The sequence below is a fragment of the Haematobia irritans genome, chromosome 2, assembly GCF_050003625.1.
Source record: "Haematobia irritans isolate KBUSLIRL chromosome 2, ASM5000362v1, whole genome shotgun sequence".
In the NCBI taxonomy this organism is placed as follows: domain Eukaryota; kingdom Metazoa; phylum Arthropoda; class Insecta; order Diptera; family Muscidae; genus Haematobia; species Haematobia irritans.
The window spans coordinates 122,854,559-122,877,328 of NC_134398.1; the positions used below are offsets into that span (position 1 = coordinate 122,854,559).

General features: G+C 34.6%; 1 protein-coding gene and 1 non-coding gene across 3 annotated transcripts in view; one reads left to right on the plus strand and one right to left on the minus strand.

The window, feature by feature from the left end:
• Window positions 1-4,512: 4,512 nt before the first annotated feature.
• Window positions 4,513-22,770, plus strand: part of LOC142226186 (apoptosis-resistant E3 ubiquitin protein ligase 1) — a 157,177-nt gene continuing 138,919 nt past the window's right edge. For both annotated transcript variants that reach the window (XM_075296072.1, XM_075296073.1), the window contains exon 1: window positions 4,513-5,496. In XM_075296072.1, coding sequence (XP_075152187.1) covers window positions 5,295-5,496 — 202 coding nt within the window. In that variant the 5' untranslated portion in view covers window positions 4,513-5,294. The remainder of the gene's footprint in view (window positions 5,497-22,770) is intronic.
• Window positions 10,660-10,731, minus strand: TRNAQ-CUG (transfer RNA glutamine (anticodon CUG)). The gene has a single exon. It is a non-coding gene; the product is annotated as a tRNA-Gln (tRNA).

Here is a 22,770-nt window from a genome sequence, read left to right on the forward strand (position 1 = left end):
TATTCTCAAAATGTAATGCATTAGACTGTTAATGACTTAATAAAATATAATAAATGATGGTGTCATTAGGTATTTATAATTATTAAAATAATTGAGCATTTACTTAAACAAAACTCAAAAGAATGTGTTATGTAATGGTAATTCTGAAGATATTTCCGTTAAGGAATATTCTTCGTGAATATTTCATAATAATTGTGTTTTAAATTAAGTACATTACCATAAATAAATGCTTTATTATACCTCATTCTCATTACACTTTCAAAATCGACTTCACTAGTAGATTTCAACTGCCATTTGCCTTATAAAAAGAGCTTTAAAATCTACCTTTAGTAGATTCGAACCTAATGTGGTATATTTATTATAACGTATAACTCGTATCAAACTACCAGTGTGCTTGGTTCGAACTTGATACGATGTTGGATGCGTTTAATGGAAATTGAGTTTCCTAAATAAGAAATATCCTTAAGAATTGTTCCCAACCTGACATTTCTAATTTTATGTTACGTTGAAACTTTTGATACAAATTCAGGTGTAAAACACATGAAATCAAAAAACTTGGGTCAAACTCACACTTACTTATTCCTAATTATGGTTATAACAGTTAATTCAAAATTAATATTTAATCATGTTCGCATTAAAACCCATGAAATCCTCGTAACTGGACTCATATAAAATGTATTATAGTCAACATGTATAACCATCCTTTTTGGGGGTGGTTATGGTGGTGGTCATTATGACTAACTGCAACAATTGCCGTTGTACTACATGAGAATGAAAATGAAATAAAAAACAACAACACCAACAATATATGTCCTCAGTTTATTTCCTCTGTTATCACAACGAACATAAACATATTTCATACAAAAGAGCGAAAAAGAGAAAGGGAGAGCTCATAATAAGCATTAGACGCTCCTCATTTTTATGACCAACAAACGCATCATGTTCAAACATCTTCCCAATCACCATGTGATTGTGTATTTGTAAACAAGTGTGCTGTGCGTAGTAAAACTGGTACTGTATACAACTGAAAAACTTCGGAAGTACATTACATTTATCTACTCAATTCTTTTACTCTCACCAACAATTTACCTCCCTCTCACTTACCGAACATAGGCGCATTGAGCAGTAAAAGTGGCAATTTTGTTGTAAGAGAACATTTTGCACGTAACGGAAATCTCATGCTTGTTTGAATAAGGTTGCCACATAGATCAAGCACTATACAATAAATGCAGGATATAATCAGTAAAACAAAACAAAAAATGGTTAAATTTGGGAAGAATAATTCTCGTATGTAAATTTCATAAGAAATTAACATAAAAGAACCAAATTGAATCATCTCACCCGGCCAGATCTCGCTAAAGACTATGGAAATGTGTAGTGGCCAACACTGAAACATATATGTATAGTAAGGCTTACGAGATGGGTATCTGGCATTTTCTTTTCTGTAACTTAACAATGTCAATTACCTTAATCTTCCTGTCCAATAAGCTCGAATAAATATTGTAATAATTTCTAAACAAAATTTTCTTTTGCGTGTATGTGTGCGTGGCCGTAATTCTTCCCCGCCTGAGCAAAGTGCGAAGAAGAAGTTAAGGGCGAACAATTTTCGAGATAAAATTCATTGCACATTGTTCGAGAAAATTCATTGCATCAAAAGAGTAATAAATGTTGTTCGAGCTTTTGTTCTTGCTTCTGAAGAATTTCCGTTATTTTCTGTTTTTTGTTAATTTAGAGGATATTGCAATTTAAGAACTTGAAAAATAGGTTGCAATTTAAGAGTCTGTGAAACAAAGCGTGAAAAAAAATTAAATAGACGTAGTGGATGTTTGCAATAAAAAAGGTAATTAATAAACGATATTAGATGGAGGACAATTACGAAAAGATACATGAGGTACATGATAATACAAATGATTGCAGTCACAATGTTCACTTAGTGCAGTTGATTTATGTAAATAATATTAGTGTAGATCAGCACCAAATGATTTATTGAAATTGCTGAGTAGAAAAATTACCGGGCAAATAAGAAAGAAACAGATCTTTGAATGTTTGCAATAAAAAGGTAGGGAACAAACTCAATTGTATTTTTAACATTGTTACAAAAACAACTACGAAGTCGTAGAAGGCAATTACGAAGAGATACATGAGGTCAATGATATTGTAAATGCACGCAGCTTTAATGTTTGTAATTTTCTGTAAGTAATAGTTGTAGATCCGCATCAAATGATTTATTGAAATTGCAGCGTGAAAAAATTACGGGGCTACCAGCAGATGTAAGAAAGTGTAGTCCCTCGTGAAATCGTGAAACAAATTGTGAAGTCCCAACCTATCCCATTCATATAAAAACTCGCAACTACTAATTAATATGAACATGGAGGGGTTTCCGCTTTTTAAAACTTCGTCCCAACATGCTTAAACTATATTAATAAATGTTAATAAAGGTATTCCGTTTATAAGTCGATATATAAGTCGCCACGTCGAAGCCGAAGGAACCAATAAATATACTGAAAATTTTCTCCATGAAATGACAATGTAGGTGGAGAACGGAATAGTTTTTCTGAATAATTTTTATGAAATTGAAATTAGAGCGTTTGCTTGCGATGCTTCGGCTCGCTCGTTTCTATTGGACATAAAGTACTATTCCTGTTTCTACAGTTGTCATAAATGTGTACATAAGGCCAAAGTTTTCAAAGAAGGATTATTTTCTCTTTTTCTGCGGACACGTTCAGAAAACGATAGCATCCACAACATCAGTACACATCTAATGAACTAGTTCGGAAAAATTACAATTTCATAAAATGGAGCAACTTCTATTTGCCTACAAGTTTGTGGTTTGTTAGGGTGTAATGCTATCAATATTATATAAACTACCCAGCAAAAAAGGCGTCACCAAAAAAGTAATGAAAATTTTCGTTTTGGATCCGGAAGTGGTGCAAAATTGAAGCAGAAGCGATGAATTTAACATGGGCTTGGCATAGGACGGAAGTCCTCCATTTCAACAGCCGTTGCACTGAATTTGCATCATTTCTTTAGGTGTGATCCGAATTCAATGTTTTGGATCTAAATTAATAAATTCTGTGATATTTTGTCAAATAAATAATTTTTATAATTTTTGATGGATTCTGAAACGTTTGAAAATTTTTTCAGATTGGATTCAGCATTTTTTTCGACAAAATTTTAATAATTTGTACCATTGTTAACAAAATAAAACATCTGAGGACCGATTTCTCAACGTCCTTAGTAGATGCTCTTTTGGAATACAGTTCGGTATAAAATCCTTGGGATCTGTGTTCCTTATATGCCTCTGGCTACCTGCAAGCTCTTACTGCGTGAGAAGGCTGTTATGAAGTTTAGGTGCACATATAGCTTTAGATTACTGGCGGACCTGGAAAACGTTATCTTAAGCACTCTGCTAATGTTTTGGAACAATCGGGTTGTTCAACAGAAGAAAATAATTAGGTGGGTCCAAGGGAAAAAATTAGAAGCGTCCATTTGTAATAGGTACTTTTAGTTAATGTGGTATCACAATGGACTGAATAGTCTAATTGAGCCTGAATCAAATCGGGCTGTCACTTTTACCTAACCTAGGACGTATATGCTGGACACCTACGCCAATTACATACCATATGTCTTCTGAAATGCCACCGGAATACAGATTTCAATTGTCAGCAGCTAAAGAATTGATTAAAACATTCGCATCCAATGTCCGGATATAATCTACATTGCCAGAAATATATAATGGTTTCGACGAACTGGTCCTGAGATAGTGAAGTTTTTTTCATGGAATTGATGAAATAACTTCTCTGTCATCTCTTCTATGTCTTCATTTTATAATTTGACTACTTTTACGTACAATAGCTTAACCCACTTAAGCAGACAGTACTTAAAATTTATTTCACTAGAAACCATAATGCATTTCACTATGGAAATTATTTAGGCTAACGCAAAATGTAGGAGTCGTTTTGACTCCAATGTATAACAGAATGGAGGAACAAAGTCCTTAAAATTACCCTGAGAGGACCTAAGAATTATATACAATTTTTAATATAGTTAACGAGAAAAACTTTGCAAGTTTGATAGCAACGGTTATATTTTGTATTCCTTTCTCCTAAAGAACTTTTAACTACAATGGGCCAAGTTAAGGAATTTGAAGCCCATCCAAGTAATACGGAAATATATACCCAATTGGTAAGCAAACACTTTCAAAAACTGTAGTAGATGTAATAGATTTTACAATTTTATACAGATATGTTTATAGGTGAAGAAACTTTCGATCCAGATCTCTCGGATCAATATTTTCAGATAATTTTGCTGAAAATTTTTGGTGGAGTGGAACGTTGCCAAACATAGATTTATAACCTACAACAGAACCAATTTCCACTAATGGTTCGTGATTCGCCGCACAATAGTCCCCGCCTTATCAATTGCTCAATCGGCCATCTGGCAACCTCGATATGTCATTTTATATTTGTTCAGAGAGTCATCAATTTCAATGGTGTGCAAAATGAACAAAAACCCCAACAACATTAAATCTCACACAGTCAAAGTAGCAGCAGCAGAGCGCCACGAGACGAGAATAAACAAACAAATACGATTGCGAGCCTAACGGTAACACACACGGACGGAAGGAAATGAAAAACGCGAATGTGGAGACATAGATGTGATAGCGGGCTAACATATCAGCAACCGAAGGAGAGGAGATGATGATTTTACAAATGATGACATTGATAAGAAAAAATGAAGAAATGTATAAGTGTGCGATAGATAAGCTATGATGAAATTATAAAAATCAATTTTCACAAGTGAATTTAGGCTCAAGTAATAAGAAATGCTTATTTTCTTTATAAGTGAAATCGCAGGTGAATACAAACAAAAGGAGAACCGTCGTTTGAATTATGTTATTGCTCTCTTTCTTTCCTCCTTACTCCTGTAGGACTAAGGAAAAGTGTAGTATGAAATGAAACAGTTTGACTTATGAACTCTTTTTACTCTCTTCGTGAGTCTTTCGTATTCGGCTTGCATTCATAAGTAGTAACGGTATGTGCATATTAAACATTGCGTGAATTAATATCCCTAAATCGTGTGCTGCATAATACTAAACGAGCGAGGTGTAGTCGGGGAAAATGCATTTAAAATAAATTGTCTCAAAACAATAGACTGTTGCTTCCATCGTCGAACTTTGGACGCACAAAAAGTTTCAATTCGCCGCCCAACTGTCTGTCGGTCGACCATAGGTATTTTCAAAGTGTTATCTATAGAGGTGGTGTGACGACAAAGAGAAGAATTAAAGCACGACTATGCTTATAAGTACAATGAAAGTGTTGGTTGCTCTTGGCCTCAGTTTAATGTTTACCATTTCATTGTTGAAACTTACAATCATATTTTGGAATGAATACCCCACCTTTGTGGAATATGGTTTCGGCACTGACCTACCCACTGTGGATGAGTGGTTGGCTGAAAACAACTTGACCGACTATAGGGAATTATTTCGAGAACAAGGTAAGATTAATTGCTATATGTAAGTGGAAAACATTTTGTTTTTATACCTGTTACATGGGAATTTCCATTTCTCTATAGCCTAATTTTTGTTTATTCTTTGTTTTGTTTGACTACTTTGGTTTCCAATTATTATTCAGTTTTTTGTTTTGTTTAACTGCTTCTCTCTTACAGCAAATGGAATAGTGCTCCATTTTTTGTTGGAGCTTTATTGAAACTATTGAATAGTGTTGCCAACTGTTATTTGAAAGAGCTGGTAAATAATTGGGGATTTAATGACACATGTAAGCGCGGCCAACTATTTTTCGGTAGTCGCCGAAGCTGCCGATTCAAATTGTCTAAATATATCTGCCGAATTACCAGAATTTATTGGTTTAAGCAATATTGACATGACAATAGGTCTATTTGCGTATTTCTTTTTTTTTCAATAAAAACTTGCAGGAGAGTAACAATGGATTTTAATCTCTTAACTAAATTAACAGAAATATAAGCGAACGCCTCCCAGTACCATGAACTAATTTACAGCTTTTAAACTCATTAATGGGTTCCCAAAAATAGTAAGAATGAACTACAGTATAGATAAAATGGTCATGATATGGCGCCAATTATTTTTGTTTCTCTATTTTTAGTTATTTTTTTCTTCTATGTGAGGGAGTAATTTCGTGGGGTGTAGTTAAAAGCACACCCGGACATTAAATATTTCTTGTTTTAACAACAAATTGTGGAAATCGATTCCACTTATAAAATGTGGATTTCAATTTAGTTAAATTTTCGCATTGGGGAGTTCATTCTTCCCACAAAACACTTTCTTTTTGTGTATGCAATTCTGTTTTTAAGAGTTGACAAACGAGAGTGTTCGAGGCCCTATTTCTATAACAGAATTCGAAACCTTTTCGTACTGCTGTTTTTTATAAAAGAGCCTGAAAAGGTCATATTCCAGGCAAAATGAAAAAAATGCGCATATTTTAGAAGAGAAGAAAACGCCATAAGGCAATAGGCATACTAATATTTTTTACTGCAATTCTAACATAGACGAAGTCATCTCAAGGTAATCCATAATCCAATGATTTTGCTTGTTTGCTGTGCACACGATTCACTCTAATTTCTTTTTTGGATAACCAGAACCGCCATACAAATCATCCAATTTGCATTAAAAAAAGATATACACAATATTATATAAATTTTTTTTTAGGAAAGAAAACAAACTAAAAATGATTTTTTTTTTGCAGAGGAGAAGGTTAAGTTTTGTTAAAGTGGCAGCCAGATTTAGTTTCAGGCTCAATTAGACTATTCAGTCCGTTATGATACCACATTAACTAAAAGTACCTATTACATATGGACACTTCTAGTTTTAACCGCTGAACCTTCTCGATTATTTTGTTCAGATTTTTCCAAAAACATTAGCAGACTGCTTAAGTTAAAGTTTTCCAGGTCAGCCAGTAATCTAAAGCTATATGCCCCTAAAATTCGCTTAATAGATCCCTTTTCCTCCCCATCATGACAGCTCATAAAAAAGTCATTATACTTCGCGCCAATAGTTATCAGGAGTGATATCTGACGTCTTGAGAACACTAGAATATCTAGTGTCCGGTTTAAGTTTAAATGGGGCCATATTTGATATCGTTACAACCCTTACAATTCTCCCATCGAACATTTTCCATCATAACAGAGGCATACCAACAGATTCTAGTTCCCCTGGAATATGTAAGGTAATTCCTAGCCTTGCTAACTCATCCGCTTTGCAGGTTTCCGGTATGTTCCTATGGACAGGCACAAATATTAGGTGAATATGGTACTAATCAGACATCTGGTTGAAAGACTTGCGGTAGTTGATGGCCGTTTTCGAGTTAAGGAACACAGAGTCTAAGGATTTTATTGCAGGTTGACTGTCTGATTATGTACATTAATACCAGAATTACCTCTAAGCCAATTCGCCACCTTTCGTATTGCTAGTATTTCAGCCTGAAAAACACTACAGTTATTAGGTAATTTTTTCGCTATTCGAAGTTCCAAGTTTTTAGAATATACTCCGAAACCCACTTGTCCATCCACTTTGGAGCAATCAGTGTAGAAATCTATATAGCGTTTATTCCCTGGTGTTTGTGTGCACCACGTCTCACCGTTGGGAATTAGAGTTTCAAATTTCGTGGTTTCGCCAGGGTGTAATCCTGGGACCCTACCTTTTTCCCGACCACAGCGGTAGCTCGCGCAACCGCACAGCCGTTGTTGCAGCTGACTGTTTGCCAAAATGTCTAAAGGCAATAGATGCGGTATGACATTAAGGGAGTTTGTTCCTGTCTTGCTGAATGCGCCTGAAATACACAAACACGCCATACGCTGAACTTTATCTAAACAAGTCGGTTTCTGAAGTGCCGACCACCAGACTACAACACCATATAGCATTATAGGTCTAACCACTGTCGTGTATAGCCAATGCACAATTTTTGGTTTTAGTCCCCACTTTTTTCCTATTGCCTTTTTGCACGAGTACAAAGCTACCGTGGCTTTTCTCGCTCTTTTTTTCAATATTAAGCTTAAAGTTTAGCTTCCTGTCCAAAACAAGGTATTTTGCACACTCGCCAAGGGGAATTTCAATACCCCCTAAGGATATGGGCTTAACCGTGGGCATTTTGCGATCTTTGCAGTACTTGACTAATTCCGTCTTTGCAGAATTTACCACAAGACAATTCTCTTTCGCCCATTTATCAGACATCCGGAGTGCTCTTTGTATAATATTTCTAATTGTGGATGGGATTTTTCAGGGGACTGCTAGAGCCATATCATCTGCATATGCCACCACTTTTATTCTTCCTTTTTCTAGGGAAACCAGAAGGATGTTTATAGCAACATTCCAAAGAAGAGGTGATAGAACTCCACCTTGGGGAGTGCCTCTGTTCACATTCCTTTGAATGGTTGCTTGTCCTAGTGTGGCTGAAATACGTCACTTCGTTAGAAGTTGGTCTAACAACCTAAGTATTCTTTGTAGAGCTGCAAAACTATCGATAGTCGCACCATTCGATATTTTCGATAGTTTCAATAAAAACAATCGATACTATCGGATTTTGTGCAATAACTAATTGACATCTTTTTCATTAAACAAAAGTATGATTATGTTTCTTGTGCTACTGAAAACCACAATTTATTGAGTTTAGATTATTAAAATCGAATGATGGTAATTACTGAGGTTCATTGAGAACATGCTTTCTGCCACTTTAATCTAACATTCTAAATTTGATTAGGCTATCAGACCTAAGGTTGTTTTCCGCAAATAAAAGGTCTGATAGTTTAATCATATGGGAAAATTTAGAAACTAATAAAAGGGCCAAAATAATAATCAAATTTTAAATTTGGGTTTTTTTAATAGGTGTTAACTTGAGCTTCCCGAGGTTTATTGTGTGGAAAATATCTATTTTCTACAAAATAAGATGAGAGGCAATTCGTTTAAGGCAAAGTCGTCGATTATAGGAAAAAATAATTTCTTTTTAAAGTAATACATTTTTAGACATTAAAATAAATCAGAATTGTTCATTTGTGGTTTATTTTTACCTACATTTTTCGTGATATGGGGTTCTTCGATAGTATCGCTATCGGAAAATAAATATCGATAGTACCCTAAAAATAAAACTATCGATAGTTTTGCAGCTCTAATTCCTTGGTCAACATTCAGAGTTGTCAATCCATTTAATATCGAGCTCGGATGGACGTTGTTAAATGCACCTTCGATGTCTATAATTGACATAAGACATCCTTGGACTATGTCATCGCACTTAATTGCGCGGTCAAGTCACTCAATTTCTTTTTGGAAACAATTACCATACAAATCAGTAAATTTTCATTGAAAAAACATATACGTGTACAGAATTTTATAGGCTTTTACAATATTTGGTGTTTCATCAAAAGAAAAAAGGAAAGACAACAAATTAAAGGCAAATTAAAAAATCTCTCATTTGCAGATGGAAAAGTGCCATCTACGGTGTGCCAACAAACTACAGCGCTGTAAAACTATCTGCAAAATCTAGCAACGTCTCTATTTCTCAAATGTGAAATTTTATCTCTCTGGTCCTTTGGAGTAAACGAACGATAATTATTAAAAATTATATGTACTAGATGGCGATGTGTACAAGTGACGCGTAGTACTAACATATTTTATTCAAATAGTTGATGAAGTGGATTCACTTTTTTCGGATAGCTTTTCTTTATTTTTCATTTGCGGCCGTCCCGGCATGTCTATGCAGAAGTAAAAGATAAGAGGGTTACAGAAGTATATAACGGATATACGAAAGTAAACAAAGCAACACATTTTTATTCTTATATGCGTTTTTTTATAGGGAATTATTGTTTATAGGAAAAGGTTTTTTTAAGCATACACAAAAGAAATTAAAAATAAAAACAAAGAAAATGTAAGAACTTCATTCTCCCATTAAATAAAAATAAAATTAATTTATAAAATCGACTTGTACTTCAAAAGGTACTCAGTTTCGTTTGCTAGTCTGTTGTTCGTGCAATTAGTTCGGTAATTGATTAGCAGGATTTAAATTTTTGAACGAATGATTTTTATCTCCTATTATATAAAAATATTCTATAATATGTATATAAATATTGCATATTTTATCGCTATTAGAATATATACTGTTTTAAAAACTGTGCTTGTTTTCTGCTTGTACTTGTAGTGTGTGATATATTCACTTCCTCTTCTTCCGAGTCCTCTTCCAGTTGACAGTTTTTTATTTCTTATAAACGTTTTTCTTATATGCATTTTTTACTTGCTTTTTTATATGAGATGTGGACGTATAGATCCGTTTCATAATGTATGTTTGGACCCTATACGATTTTAAGAATTTTCTTGATAATGGGAAAAACGTTCACATTTTATCGCATTCCTGGCAACTCTACTCTGAAAAGCTTATTCTGATAGAAGCGTCACACAAAAAAAGCTTTTCTCAATTTGATCCAAACTAACAGTTACACTTCTTTTAAATTTTCTGCTTCATTTCATCTCCCAATATAAGCAGACAATACAAATATACATACATGTAATTACATTCATTCCAATACAATTGTTCCATACTAATATTTGCTAGAAATTATAAGGTTTCGTAATTTCCACAAATAATCTCATTTTCTGAATAATAAATATCTAATTAAAAATACAAAAACGAAACTCTTAGGTTCCACCGAGATTTGAACTCGGATCGCAGGATTCAGAGTCCTGAGTGCTAACCATTACACCATGGAACCGTTGGTATGGTGGCTGGCAATAACAACATAAAAACTTAAGCCTATACTACATACTTGGTGATCGAAATACAAGAGAATTGTGTGTCTAAAAATAACTTTGATTCAACCCCCTTCAAGTGAACAGCAGCTGTATAAATCAGCCAAAGACAATGTGTGGCAAACCAACAACAAGCAGAACAAATCGTTTAGTGTTTGCATGGGAACAGTACATTGTTGTGTGGTGCCGAATGAATAATAGGGATGGGAATAGTTATGTCAGTGTTGCCAATAGCATTAAATTGGTCGTTTGTTTTGTATTAAATACACACTATGATATAAATCAAAGATAATAGAGAGAAGAAGATGGGAGATTGGCTGCTGAGCACGTCAAACCATTTACGGCAAAGATAATAAACTTTAGGAAGATAGGAAATTGGCTTGCATTATACCAAATGTTGCATTTACAATGATAGTTTCATACATATTTGTATTTTTTTTTATATGCTTTTCGTTTTTATTTTTTAAATGAAAAACTTAATTTTCTTAATTAAACAATGTTAAATTTTAGGCAACAACAAAAAAATTACATTTTCCCCTTTATGACATAGCATTGAAATGCAAATAAAAAGAAATTATGTGCAGGAAAAAAATTTCCATAAACGGGAATATGTAATTTTTTTTTGTTGTTGCCTAAAATTTAACATTGTTTAATTAAGAAAATTAAGTTTTTTATTTAAAAAATAAAAAAAAACAACTAACAAATACAAACATGTATGGAACTAGCAACATTTGGTGTAACGGAGGCCAATTTCCCATCTAATAAAGTAATATTGTCTTTGGTATAAATAAAATGAAAATATCTTTTTTTATGGAAGTATAAGAAAATTTAGCATAACACCATTCTATTTTGGTATGTTCTGGCAGCGAAAAGGTTTCGCATAGGAAAATGTCAGATAAAGGTACAGATTCATCCCAGACAACTTCAATTAAAAAAAAACCTATAAGAACATTTGGTTGTGCTATGGCAACGATGTAGTGTTCATTTTCAATGGCAACGCTATACAGCACTTCGATTAATTTTTGGTAAAAAGTTCGATTTTGCATTGAATGAAATTTCGCAGTTACTTTATTAAAATAATTAATTAGAAAGCAGATAATTTTTCTCAATGAATTCATACGGTCCTTTTAAAATTTAAATCGTCAAAATCGCAAAGCCAAAAAAAAAAATTTTTTGGATCTTGCACTCAAAAAAAAGTGAACTCTCTATTTCACTAAAGCCAATTTAACTTTATATTAGTTCATGAAATTATTATGTTTGGAGAAAGTGTCCTTTACTCTAATAATTTTTTGTGCAAGTAAGTTAAATTGACTAGAACCGAGGAAAAAATATACTCAAATGAAGCATAAAGATGAACTAAATTCGTGTCTTCCACAAAATAGATCAGAATTTCTTTAAATTTTACCATAAAAGCGTTCACCATGAACTTCGTATTTTCTTTAACAAGTGAAAAAATTTAGTTATGTCTAATAAATTTTCTTGAATTTGTCGAAAAATATTTACTTATTTTTATGACAACGACGTGATGCCAACGGTTGTAATACTGTTTAGTTAAAATTTTCTAAAAATATTCAAAATTTTCTAAAATTAACCGAAAGTTTTCTTCCTGGTGGGTTCACTGTTTTTTTCAGTGTGCTAAACAATTTGAAAATATCAGAAAGAAAAAATGAGTAAAGTAGAAAGTCGGGTGGGCCGACTGTACATACCCTAAACCATCCCTACTGAATTAGTGAACATAAGCATTTATGGGATATAATTAGGCTTTCCAGGACCAATTTGTCACACAGCTTGACATTGTCCAAAACTACACAGATAAAAATAAGTTTGAGAACCAATAACTTTTGTTGGAAAACCAATAACAAAATTTGTTAATTTTCCCGCAACAAACTAATTTGTACTTTTAATAACCATTATTACAAAAAAGTTGTTAGCAATCGTTACCATCAGAAGGCAACAAATAATTTGTGTTCTCAATAACATAATTTGTAAGTAATTTGTTGAGCTTCCAACAATACAAAATATTTTTTGTTGATCGTTACGTTTAATCCTCAACAAATATTTTTGAATTTGAACGAAAAAATTTGTATGTGGTTTGTTGGAGTCTATCAATGACCTGTAACAAATTTATTGGTGTATTGACAAAAAATTAAATTGAAATTGACAGTATTATTGTACCAAAATTGCCGGAACAATTTTGGAGATATTTTGTTAAGTACACACAGAGAAGGAATATGACCAAAATCCTATTTTTGGACGGGGAACATGTAACATTTTTGTGTCGAAAATCCTATACTCAGTTTTGTAAATGTATGACGATTATAAATTTGAGTAGTCCAGGTCTAGCAAGCATTTTGACAACTTTTTGCCTAGTGATATATATTCTAGTTAATTAGAACTGTAATAACTCTAATCCCGATATTAATATGGTTTTATTAATTATCTCATACAACAAACACATTTAATATAATATAAATTTTTCACAGACATTTATAAATGCCTTTCTGTATTCTCTGATGAATGAGCTCTTAGCTTGCTATCATACACGTGCATGTGCTCATACTCATTTTGTTCTAACGGTATTCTTCGCATACTTCTTTTAGCTTTCGTAGATGTTTTCAGCGATGTGGGGGTAACCAAAGATTATAAAAGAGGAAGATGGGAGATTGGCTACTGAGCACATTAAACCATTTACAACATTAGTTTAATACTCGAACCAAACGCGTATACGACAAGTATTGACATAGCATTAAAATGCACATAAAAAGAAATTAAGAGCACGAAATAAATTTCCATAAAGGGGAAAATTTAATTTTTTTTTTGTTGTTGCCTAAAATTTATCATTGTTTCATTAAGAAAATTAAATTTTTCATTTAAAAAATGAAAACTAAAAACAACTAAAAGGTTACCAACATGTATTAAACTAATCTGGTAAATGCAACATTTGGTATGACGCAACCCAATCTCCCATCTTCCTCTTTTATTATCTTTGCGCGTAACCAGTCTTGTATTTTTGTTTTTGTTTTCATATCGATAGCAGTCAACTATTTTCGCAACAAAACAATTTGTTGAAAATTCAGAAAATTCCTATTATTTCCTCTGTCAAGCATCTACAAACACATTTCAACAACAAATGCCTCATATTCAATAGACAAATTTGTTGAGCATCAGCAGATTTTACATACAAATAAAGTTGTTAATATTTATTTGCAGTTATTTTTTTGTGTGTATGTTAAACTTGATTTTGAAAAATAAAACTTGACAAATAAAAACACTCATACTATTATGTTTAATTTAATTTTTATACCCTCCACCATAGGATGGGGGGTATATTAACTTTGTCATTCCGTTTGTAATACATCGAAATATTGCTCTAAGACCCCATAAAGTATATATATTCTGGGTGGTGGTGAAATTCTGAGTCGATCTGAGCATGTCCGTCCGTCCGTCCATCCGTCTGTTGAAATCACGCTAACTTCCGAACGAAACACGCTATCGACTTGAAACTTGGCACAAGTAGTTGTTATTGATGTAGGTCGGATGGTATTGCAAATGGACCATATCGGTCCACTTTTACGTATAGCCCCCATACAAACGGACCCCCAAATTTGGCTTGCGAGGCCTCTAAGAGAAGCAAATTTCATCCGATCGGGCTGAAATTTGGTACATGGTATTAGTATATGGTCTCTAACAACCGTGCAAAAATTGGTCCACATCGGTCCATAATTATATATAGCCCCCATATAAACCGATCCCCCGATTTGGCTTGCGAGGCCTCTAAGATAAGTAAATTTCAACCGATCCGGCTGAAATTTGGTACATGGTGTTAGTATATGGTCTCTAACAACCATGCAAAAATTGGTCCACATCGGTCCATAATTACATATATATAGCCCCCATATAAACCGATCCCCCGATTTGGTTTGCGAGGCCTCTAAGAGAAGCAAATTTCATCCGATCCGGCTGAAATTTGGTACATGGTGTTAGTATATGGTCTCTAACAAACATGCAAAAATTGGTCCACATCGGTCCATAATTATATATAGCCCCCATATAACCGATCACCAGATTTGACCTCCGGAGCCTCTTGGAAGACCAAAATTCATTTGATTCAGTTAAAATTTAGTACGTGGTGTTAATATATGGCCTCAAACTCCCATGCAAAAATTGGTCGGTATCGGTCCATAATTATATATAGGCCCCATATAAACCGATCCCCAGATTTGACCCCCAGAGCCCCTTGGAAGAGCAAAATTCTTCCCATTCGGTTGAAATTTGGTACGTGATGTTAGTATATGGTATCCAACAACCATGCAGGAATTGGTTCCAATCAGCCCATAATTATATATAGCTCCCATATAAACCGATCCCCAGATTTGACCTCCGGTGCCTTTTGGAGAAGCAAAATTCATCCGATCTACTTGAAATTTTGTACGTGGTAATAGTATATGATATATAACAACCATGCCAAAAGTGGTCCATATCAGTCCATAATCATATATAGCCCCATATAAACCGATCCCGAGATTTGGTTTTGGAGCCTCTTGGAGGAGCAAATTTCATCCGAGTGAGTTTAATTTTGGTACATTGTGCTAGTATATGGTCGTTAACAACCATGCCTAACTAGGTCCATAACGGTCTATAGTTATATATATCCCTCAGATAAATCGATTTCCAATCACACAAAAATTTGTCCATATCAAGTTCATAATTATATATAGCCCCCATATAAGCGACCCTCATATTTCAATTCTGGCTCTCTACGTCCATGTCGATTCGAAATTATTTGTAGACTTACCTATATATAACTTTTGTGTCTAATATATACCACGTATGGACTAACTCACAATTTAGAAAACGATGTTAAGAAGTTTTAAGATACCACAACCCAAGTAATTCGATTGTGGATGACAGTCTTTCGTAGAAGTTTCCACGCAATCCATGGTGGAGGGTACATAAGATTTGGCCTGGCCGAACTTACGGCCGTATTTACTTGTTTTTTTTTTCGTTTTTGTTAAAAAAAATTTATTGAAGGAAGTTTGTTTACATTTAGAACAGATTACAAAGTGAAGAAGAAACATCGGCGTGCTCTTCTTCGACTCTGATATATAAAGTAAAACACTATTTAATTAGAAAATAACGGGGTAGGAAAATCTCGTAGTGTGACATTTACGTAAAGGGTGATACGGTCAAAATTTGGTCAATATAAACTTGACGTATTTCTTTCAATTTTGCATTTAAAAAACCTGAACACCCCTCATTTTGAAGATGTGTGTGTGTAGAATGTTGCTCCTATTTTGATTTTGGAATTCACTCTTCAGTTGTCAAAATGCCGTCCAAGCAAGAAGAGCAACGTATCAAAATTTTGCTCGTGCATCGCGAAAATCCGAGCTACTCGCACGCAAAGCTGGCAAAATCGCTAAAAGTTGCCAAATCAACCGTTACAAATGTAATTAAAGTGTTTGGGGAACGTTTGTCGATAGCCAGGAGTCTGGATCGGGGGGAAATCGAAAACCGGAAGCCGCTGAGACGACAAAGAGAGTTGCCGGTAGTTTCAAGCGAAACCCTAACCTCTCTCCGAGATGCCGCAAATAAGCTGGGTGTATCGTCTACAACCGTGCATCGAGCCAAAAAACGAGCCGGACTATCGACTTACAAGAAGGTAGTGACTCCAAATCGCGATGATAAACAAAATACGACGGCCAAAGCGCGATCCCGGAGGCTGTACACGACGATGCTGACGAAGTTTGACTGCGTGGTAATGGACGACGAAACCTACGTCAAAGCCGACTACAAGCAGCTTCCGGGACAGGAGTTTTAAACGGCAAAAGGAAGGGGAATGTAGCAGATATTTTCAAGCACATAAAACTGTTAAAGTTCGCAAAGAAATATCTGGTTTGGCAAGCCATCTGTACCAGTGGCTTGAAAAGCAGCATTTTCATAGCTTCCGGGACTGTCAACCAAGAAATTTACGTGAAAGAGTGTTTGAATAAACGTCTGCTGCCTTTCCTGAAGAAACACGGTTGTTCCGTACTGTTTAGGCCGGATTTGGCATCTTGCCATTACGGTAAAAAGGCCATGGAGTGGTACGCCGCCAACAACGTGCAGGTGGTTCCCAAGGACAAGAACCCTCCCAACACGCCAGAGTTCCGCCCAATTGAGAAATACTGGGCTATTGTCAAGCGGAACCTAAAGAAGACCAAAAAAACTGCTAAGGACGAGCAGCAGTTCAAGGCAAACTGGCTTTCTGCGGCGAAGAAGGTGGACAAGGTGGCTGTACAAAATCTGATGGCAGGTGTCAAGCGTGAGGCCCGGCAATTCGGATTTGGAAAAGCGAAAGCCTAACTGAATATTTTTCCTGAATTTTATACTAATTGAACTTGAAAAAGAAATTTAATTTGATTTTTTAAATAAACGATTTCACCGATTTACACGCGTTTTCCCTTGACCAAATTTTGACCGTATCACCCTTTATTTTTTGTTATTGAAAAAAATCATTGCAATGACGAAAATGTTCATCATATATACAAAAATTGTTCAATTGGCTCAACCCTTTTTAGTACAAAGTTATTTCTAACCGTTTAATAAAATTTCAATATACACCGTTAATATTTTCACACTCTTATTTATGGTATTCAAAATTGTAATACAGTAAGTGACGCATATATAATATTCGTTTAATTAACGGAAGGACAAATTTTGTGGAATAATTGACGAGATTTCATCTCGGCAATCTGCAACAGTTACATCTTCGACAAATCATTTCCGTGGAATAAAGTCTAAAAAATTTATAAATTCTCATAATTAGGTTATTCCATTCTTTTATTCATGCAGACTGATGAGTAATTTGTTACCGTTTATCCTTCGATTTTTATTGTTGTCAAGTAACACACATCCCACCTGTTCGTATTTACGTACATATGTATATCCTTCCACGTACAAAACTATATAGGCTGTTACATGCTTATGTAGGTTAAAAATTTCAAACGCTTAATTAACTTTCTGTCAAAAGCCTTAACATCACCACGACCAACGCTTACCATCATCATTCTCATCCTCCAAGGACACTGTTCTCCGTCCATTCCTTCATTTGCCTGTCTGTCTAGTTTGTTAAGGTTTGTTGTGATATGGTGTCCCTTTTAGCCATCCTTTGGAACATTATGAAATTTTAATAATGAATAATTTGGCCATAAAGAGACACAACAGCCAGCCAATAACCGAAAGTTTCAACATAATCATGAGAATGAAATTAATACCAGCTGATATGGAAGGCCAAAGGACAATCAGGAAAAACAAAATCGAGAAGAGAGCAAGAGAAAGATGGGGGACAAATCAAAATAAAATGATATTAAGATAGGTTGTAAACATCCTAGGACAAAGAACACACAATGCGGTACGGGAAGATAGAGAGGGGGATAGAAAATGAGAGTAAGAGCTAGTGAAAGTGCGTGAAAAATTGCATCTTAGTAGGACAACAGAATTCCTCTTTTACTTTTGGGGTTATTGTCTCGGTTTGCCACAAAAGCTAATTTTAAAATACTTCTACTCATGGCTACTGTCCTTCGGAGAGTGAACATGGAGCTTTTAAATAGAAGGAGAGTTGCCAGATATTTTTTTCTTACATGAATTCAAAATAATTCATTGAAAGTTTATGGTAGGAATTTACAAAAGTTGAAAATAATATTTCATGTCCTTAAAATACGTAGGTTTATTTTAGCATAGCGTAGAAGACGCATTTCGGTGATATGAAGTTTTTTCCTTGTCCAAAAGTCGTTAAACTTTACAATAAAGTTGTTTTGTTCTTATTGTTTGAAAATAAGACTTAAAATTGGGTATCCTAACATGAAAGAAAATTTTGTTTGACTAAGGTCAATTTGGCCTTAATAATTCTGAAAAATTTCTTGCCTGTTGGCATCTTGATAACATAGCAAAAAAGAAGAGAGGTATGTCAATACTTTATTTGAAATACTTTATTTAAAATTTGTTTCCTAGAATCAAGTATGCATAACTCAAATTTAAAAGACAATTGTGCCTTAGTGTGTAAATATAACCATAGCGATAGGCGAAACAGTTTTGCCGCGATGACAAATACAATAAGCTTGTCGGCAACATTTACCTCTTTTCTTGTTTCCTAATGTTTTTGATGGTCAATATAGCTTGATTTTTAGCCCAGAGAATGAATATGATCACCTCAAACATGTTTTAAGAGCAAAATGTTATTTTTGGATGGTGACCATGCAACATGGTTTTCGCAATCATGTTATTTTCTCGGAAATCATGTATCTGATTCCGGCAAGTTTGTGGTTGAGTTATTTGAAGATAAAAGAATGTCCACGAGGCCAGGCAACAACAATGCCTGGTGGTGAATTAAAAAAATTGATAAGCGATGGCAACACTATACCATTTTCCGCCAAGGAATTAGAAAAGATTTTAATTTGGCGACACGTCGCTAGCCGTCACGGCATTCTGTCGCGGATATTGAGCTTTCCATACACTGAAAAAAAAGTGTGCCCGGTTCCAAAGATTTTGTCTTTACACTAATGATTTTGGCATTGATTCCGAGCGAAAGAACCGGAGAATTCAAGTAAGGATACTTTTAAGATAGAATTGGCTTTTAAATTTAAGCTTTGCGTACTTTATTCTAGACAAAAAATTTTAATTTATTCGCTTTTTCTGTTCTTTTCTTCATGTGCAATTAAAGTCTTTTAAAAACGTGTTAACGACAACTTAAATTTTCAAATTCAGACTCGACTTCATGTAGAAATTATGCTATGTCTCAAGTAAAAATCGTCTTTAAAATAAAGTATTGAAAAACGTCTACTATTTTTAAACGCTTTTTTTGCTTTGTTATCAAGATGCAAAAATACAACAAATTTAAAGACAATTTCGTTAATTTTGAATAATTTTTCACAATTATTAAAGACAAGTTGACCTTAGTCAAATTTGAATCACTTAATTATAAGGAAAAAACGACTTTATAGAAAAGTTCATCGTCTTTCGGACAAGGAAAAAAACTTTATATCAGAGAATTGCGTCTTCTATACTAAACAAAAAACGCATTCGTATTTTAAGGACATGAAATCTTTGGCCTTACGACAATAGTTTTTTCAGTGTAAGAAATACACGCAAACAAGTGTTCGCCTACCTCCTATCGCTATGGTTATATTTACACACTTATTTGGCGGCACGCCGCCACACCCCAAAAAAATCGCTTCTGTAACATATAGTCCCAAACACATTCTGCTTATATATTTTCAAGATTTGATTTTTAAAACTCAACTGGTTATCTCCACTTTTTACTTGCAGCAAAATGCAAAAAAAAAAAAAAAAAAAAACAAATAACAGGTTGGCGGATAAGTCCCCCGTCTGACACATAGATGGCGCCGCTAGTATTAAATGCATATAATTTTTATTTAGTACCAACCTTCAAATGATTCGTGTCAAAATTTGACGTCTGTAAGTCAATTAGTTTGTGAGATAGAGCGTCCTTTGTGAAGCAACTTTTGTTATTGTGAAAAAAATGGAAAAAAAGGAATTTCGTTTTTTGATAAAATACTGTTTTCTGAAGGGAAAAAATACGGTGGAAGCAAAAACTTGGCTTGATAATGAGTTTCCGAACTCTGTCCCAGGGAAATCAACCATAATTGATTGGTATGCAAAATTCAAGCGTGGTGAAATGAGCACGGAGGACGGCACGGTACAGTGGACGCCCGAAAGAGGTGGTTACCGACGAAAACATAAAAAAACAATCCACAAAATGATTTTGAATGACCGTAAAATGGAGTTGATCGAGATAGCAGAGGCCTTAAAGATATCAATGGAACGTGTTGGGCATATCATTCATCAATATTTGGATATGCGGAAGCTCTGTGCAAAATGGGTGCCGCGCGAGTGCACATTTGCCCAAAAACAACAACGTGTTGATGATTCTGAGCGGTGTTTGCAGCTGTTAACTCGTAATACACCCGAGTTTTCCCGTCGATATGTGACAATGGATGAAACGTGGCTCCATCACTACACTCCTGAGTCCAATCGACAGTCGGCTGAGTGGACAGCGACCGGTGAACCGTCTCCGAAGCGTGGAAAGACTCAAAACTCCGCCGGCAAAGTAATGGCCTCTGTTTTTTGGGATGCGCATGGAATAATTTTTATCGATTATCTTGAGAAGGGAAAAATCAACAGTGACTATTATATGGCGTTATTGGAGCGTTTGAAGGTCGAAATCGCGGCATAACGGCCCCATATGAAGAAGAAAAAGGTGTTGTTCCACAAGACAACGCGCCGTTCATGAATTGGCCTTCGAATTACTTCCCCACCCACCGTATTCTCCAGATCTGGCCCCCAGCGACTTTTTCTTGTTCTCAAACCTCAAAAGGATGCTCGCAGGGAAAAAAATTGGCTGCAATGAAGAGGTGATCGCCGAAACTGAGGCCTATTTTGAGGCAAAACCGAAGGAGTTATACCAAAATGGTATCAAAAAATTGGAAGGTCTTTATAATCGTTGTATCGCTCTTGAAGAGAACTATGTTGAATAATAAAAACGAATTTTGACAAAAAAAAAATGTGTTTTTCTCCAGATTTAGCTTGCGGAGCCTCTAAGAGAAGCAAATCGTAAACAACATTGCATTGTTGTTCTTTTTTCTATTGCACTGAAAAAAAAGCATGCCCGGTTCCAAAGATTTTGTCTTTACTTTAAAAATTTTGGTATTGATTCCGAGCCAAAGACGCGGAGAATACAAGTAAGGATAATTTTAAGACAAAATTCTCTTTTAAATTTGGGTTTTGTGTATTTGCTTCTAGGAAGCAAATTTTAATTTTTCGCTTTTTCAGCTTATTTTCGTCGTATGCTATCAAAGTCCTTTAAAAACGAGTTAACGACAACTTTATTTTTTTAATTAAGACTCGACTTTCAGTAGAAATTATGCTATGTTTCAAGTAAAAAACGTCTTTAAAATAAAGTGTTGAAAAACATGTCCAATATTTGAACGATTTTATGCTTTGTAGTCAAGATGCAAAAAGACAACAAATTTAAAGACAATTTCATTAAATTTAAAGAATTTTTCTAAATTATTAAAGTCAAATTGACCTTACCCAAACATTTTTTCTTTCATGTTATGATACCCATTTTTAAGTCAAATCACTTAATTATAAGGACAATACGACTTCATTGAAAAGTTTATCGACTTTTGGACAAGGAAAAAAACTTTATATTAGAGAAATGCGTATTCTATGCTAAGCAAAATTTACATTCGTATTTTAAAGACATGAAATCTTTGACCTCACGACAATATTTTTTCAGTGTGGTGTTTTCAGTTTGGGGAATGTTTTGTTTAGTGTACGATATGGTTTGTAGGTAAAACATATGTTTGTAGTATTTATGACATTATTAAAGTGTTTATTGTCAATTAGTCCTGGTATGTAATGTACACTTTAAAAACATTTCTTCTCATTTGAGTGACAGCATGCTATGAATATAAGTGAAGCAACCAAAACCAAACTAAAAGTAATTCAAAAACTTAAGATGCGAAGTAGTAATGATATTTTTCAAACTTTTTGCCACAACCAAATGCACTTTGGACCAAACAATTTTTTTTCACAAGAAGTACGATTGAGTTTAATAAAAAGTACGAACTTGTTTCATTAAAAGTACGTAACAATTTCATAAAAACTATGAAAATTTTTTGTAAAAAGTACGAAGGTTAGGTTAGGTGGCTGCCCGATGTATCAGTCTCACTTAAATTATTCAGTCCATTGTGATACCACATTGGTGAACTTCTTATCACTGAGTGCTGCCCGATTCCATGTTAAGCTCAATGACAAGGGACATGCTTTTTATAGCCGAGTCCGAACGGCGTTCCACATTGCAGTGAAACCACTTAGAGAAGCTTGGAAACCGTCAGAAATGTCACCAGCATTACTGAGGTGGGATAATCCACCGCTGAAAAACTTTTTGGTGTTCGGTCGAAGCAGGAATCGAACCGACGACCTTGTGTATGCAAGGTGGG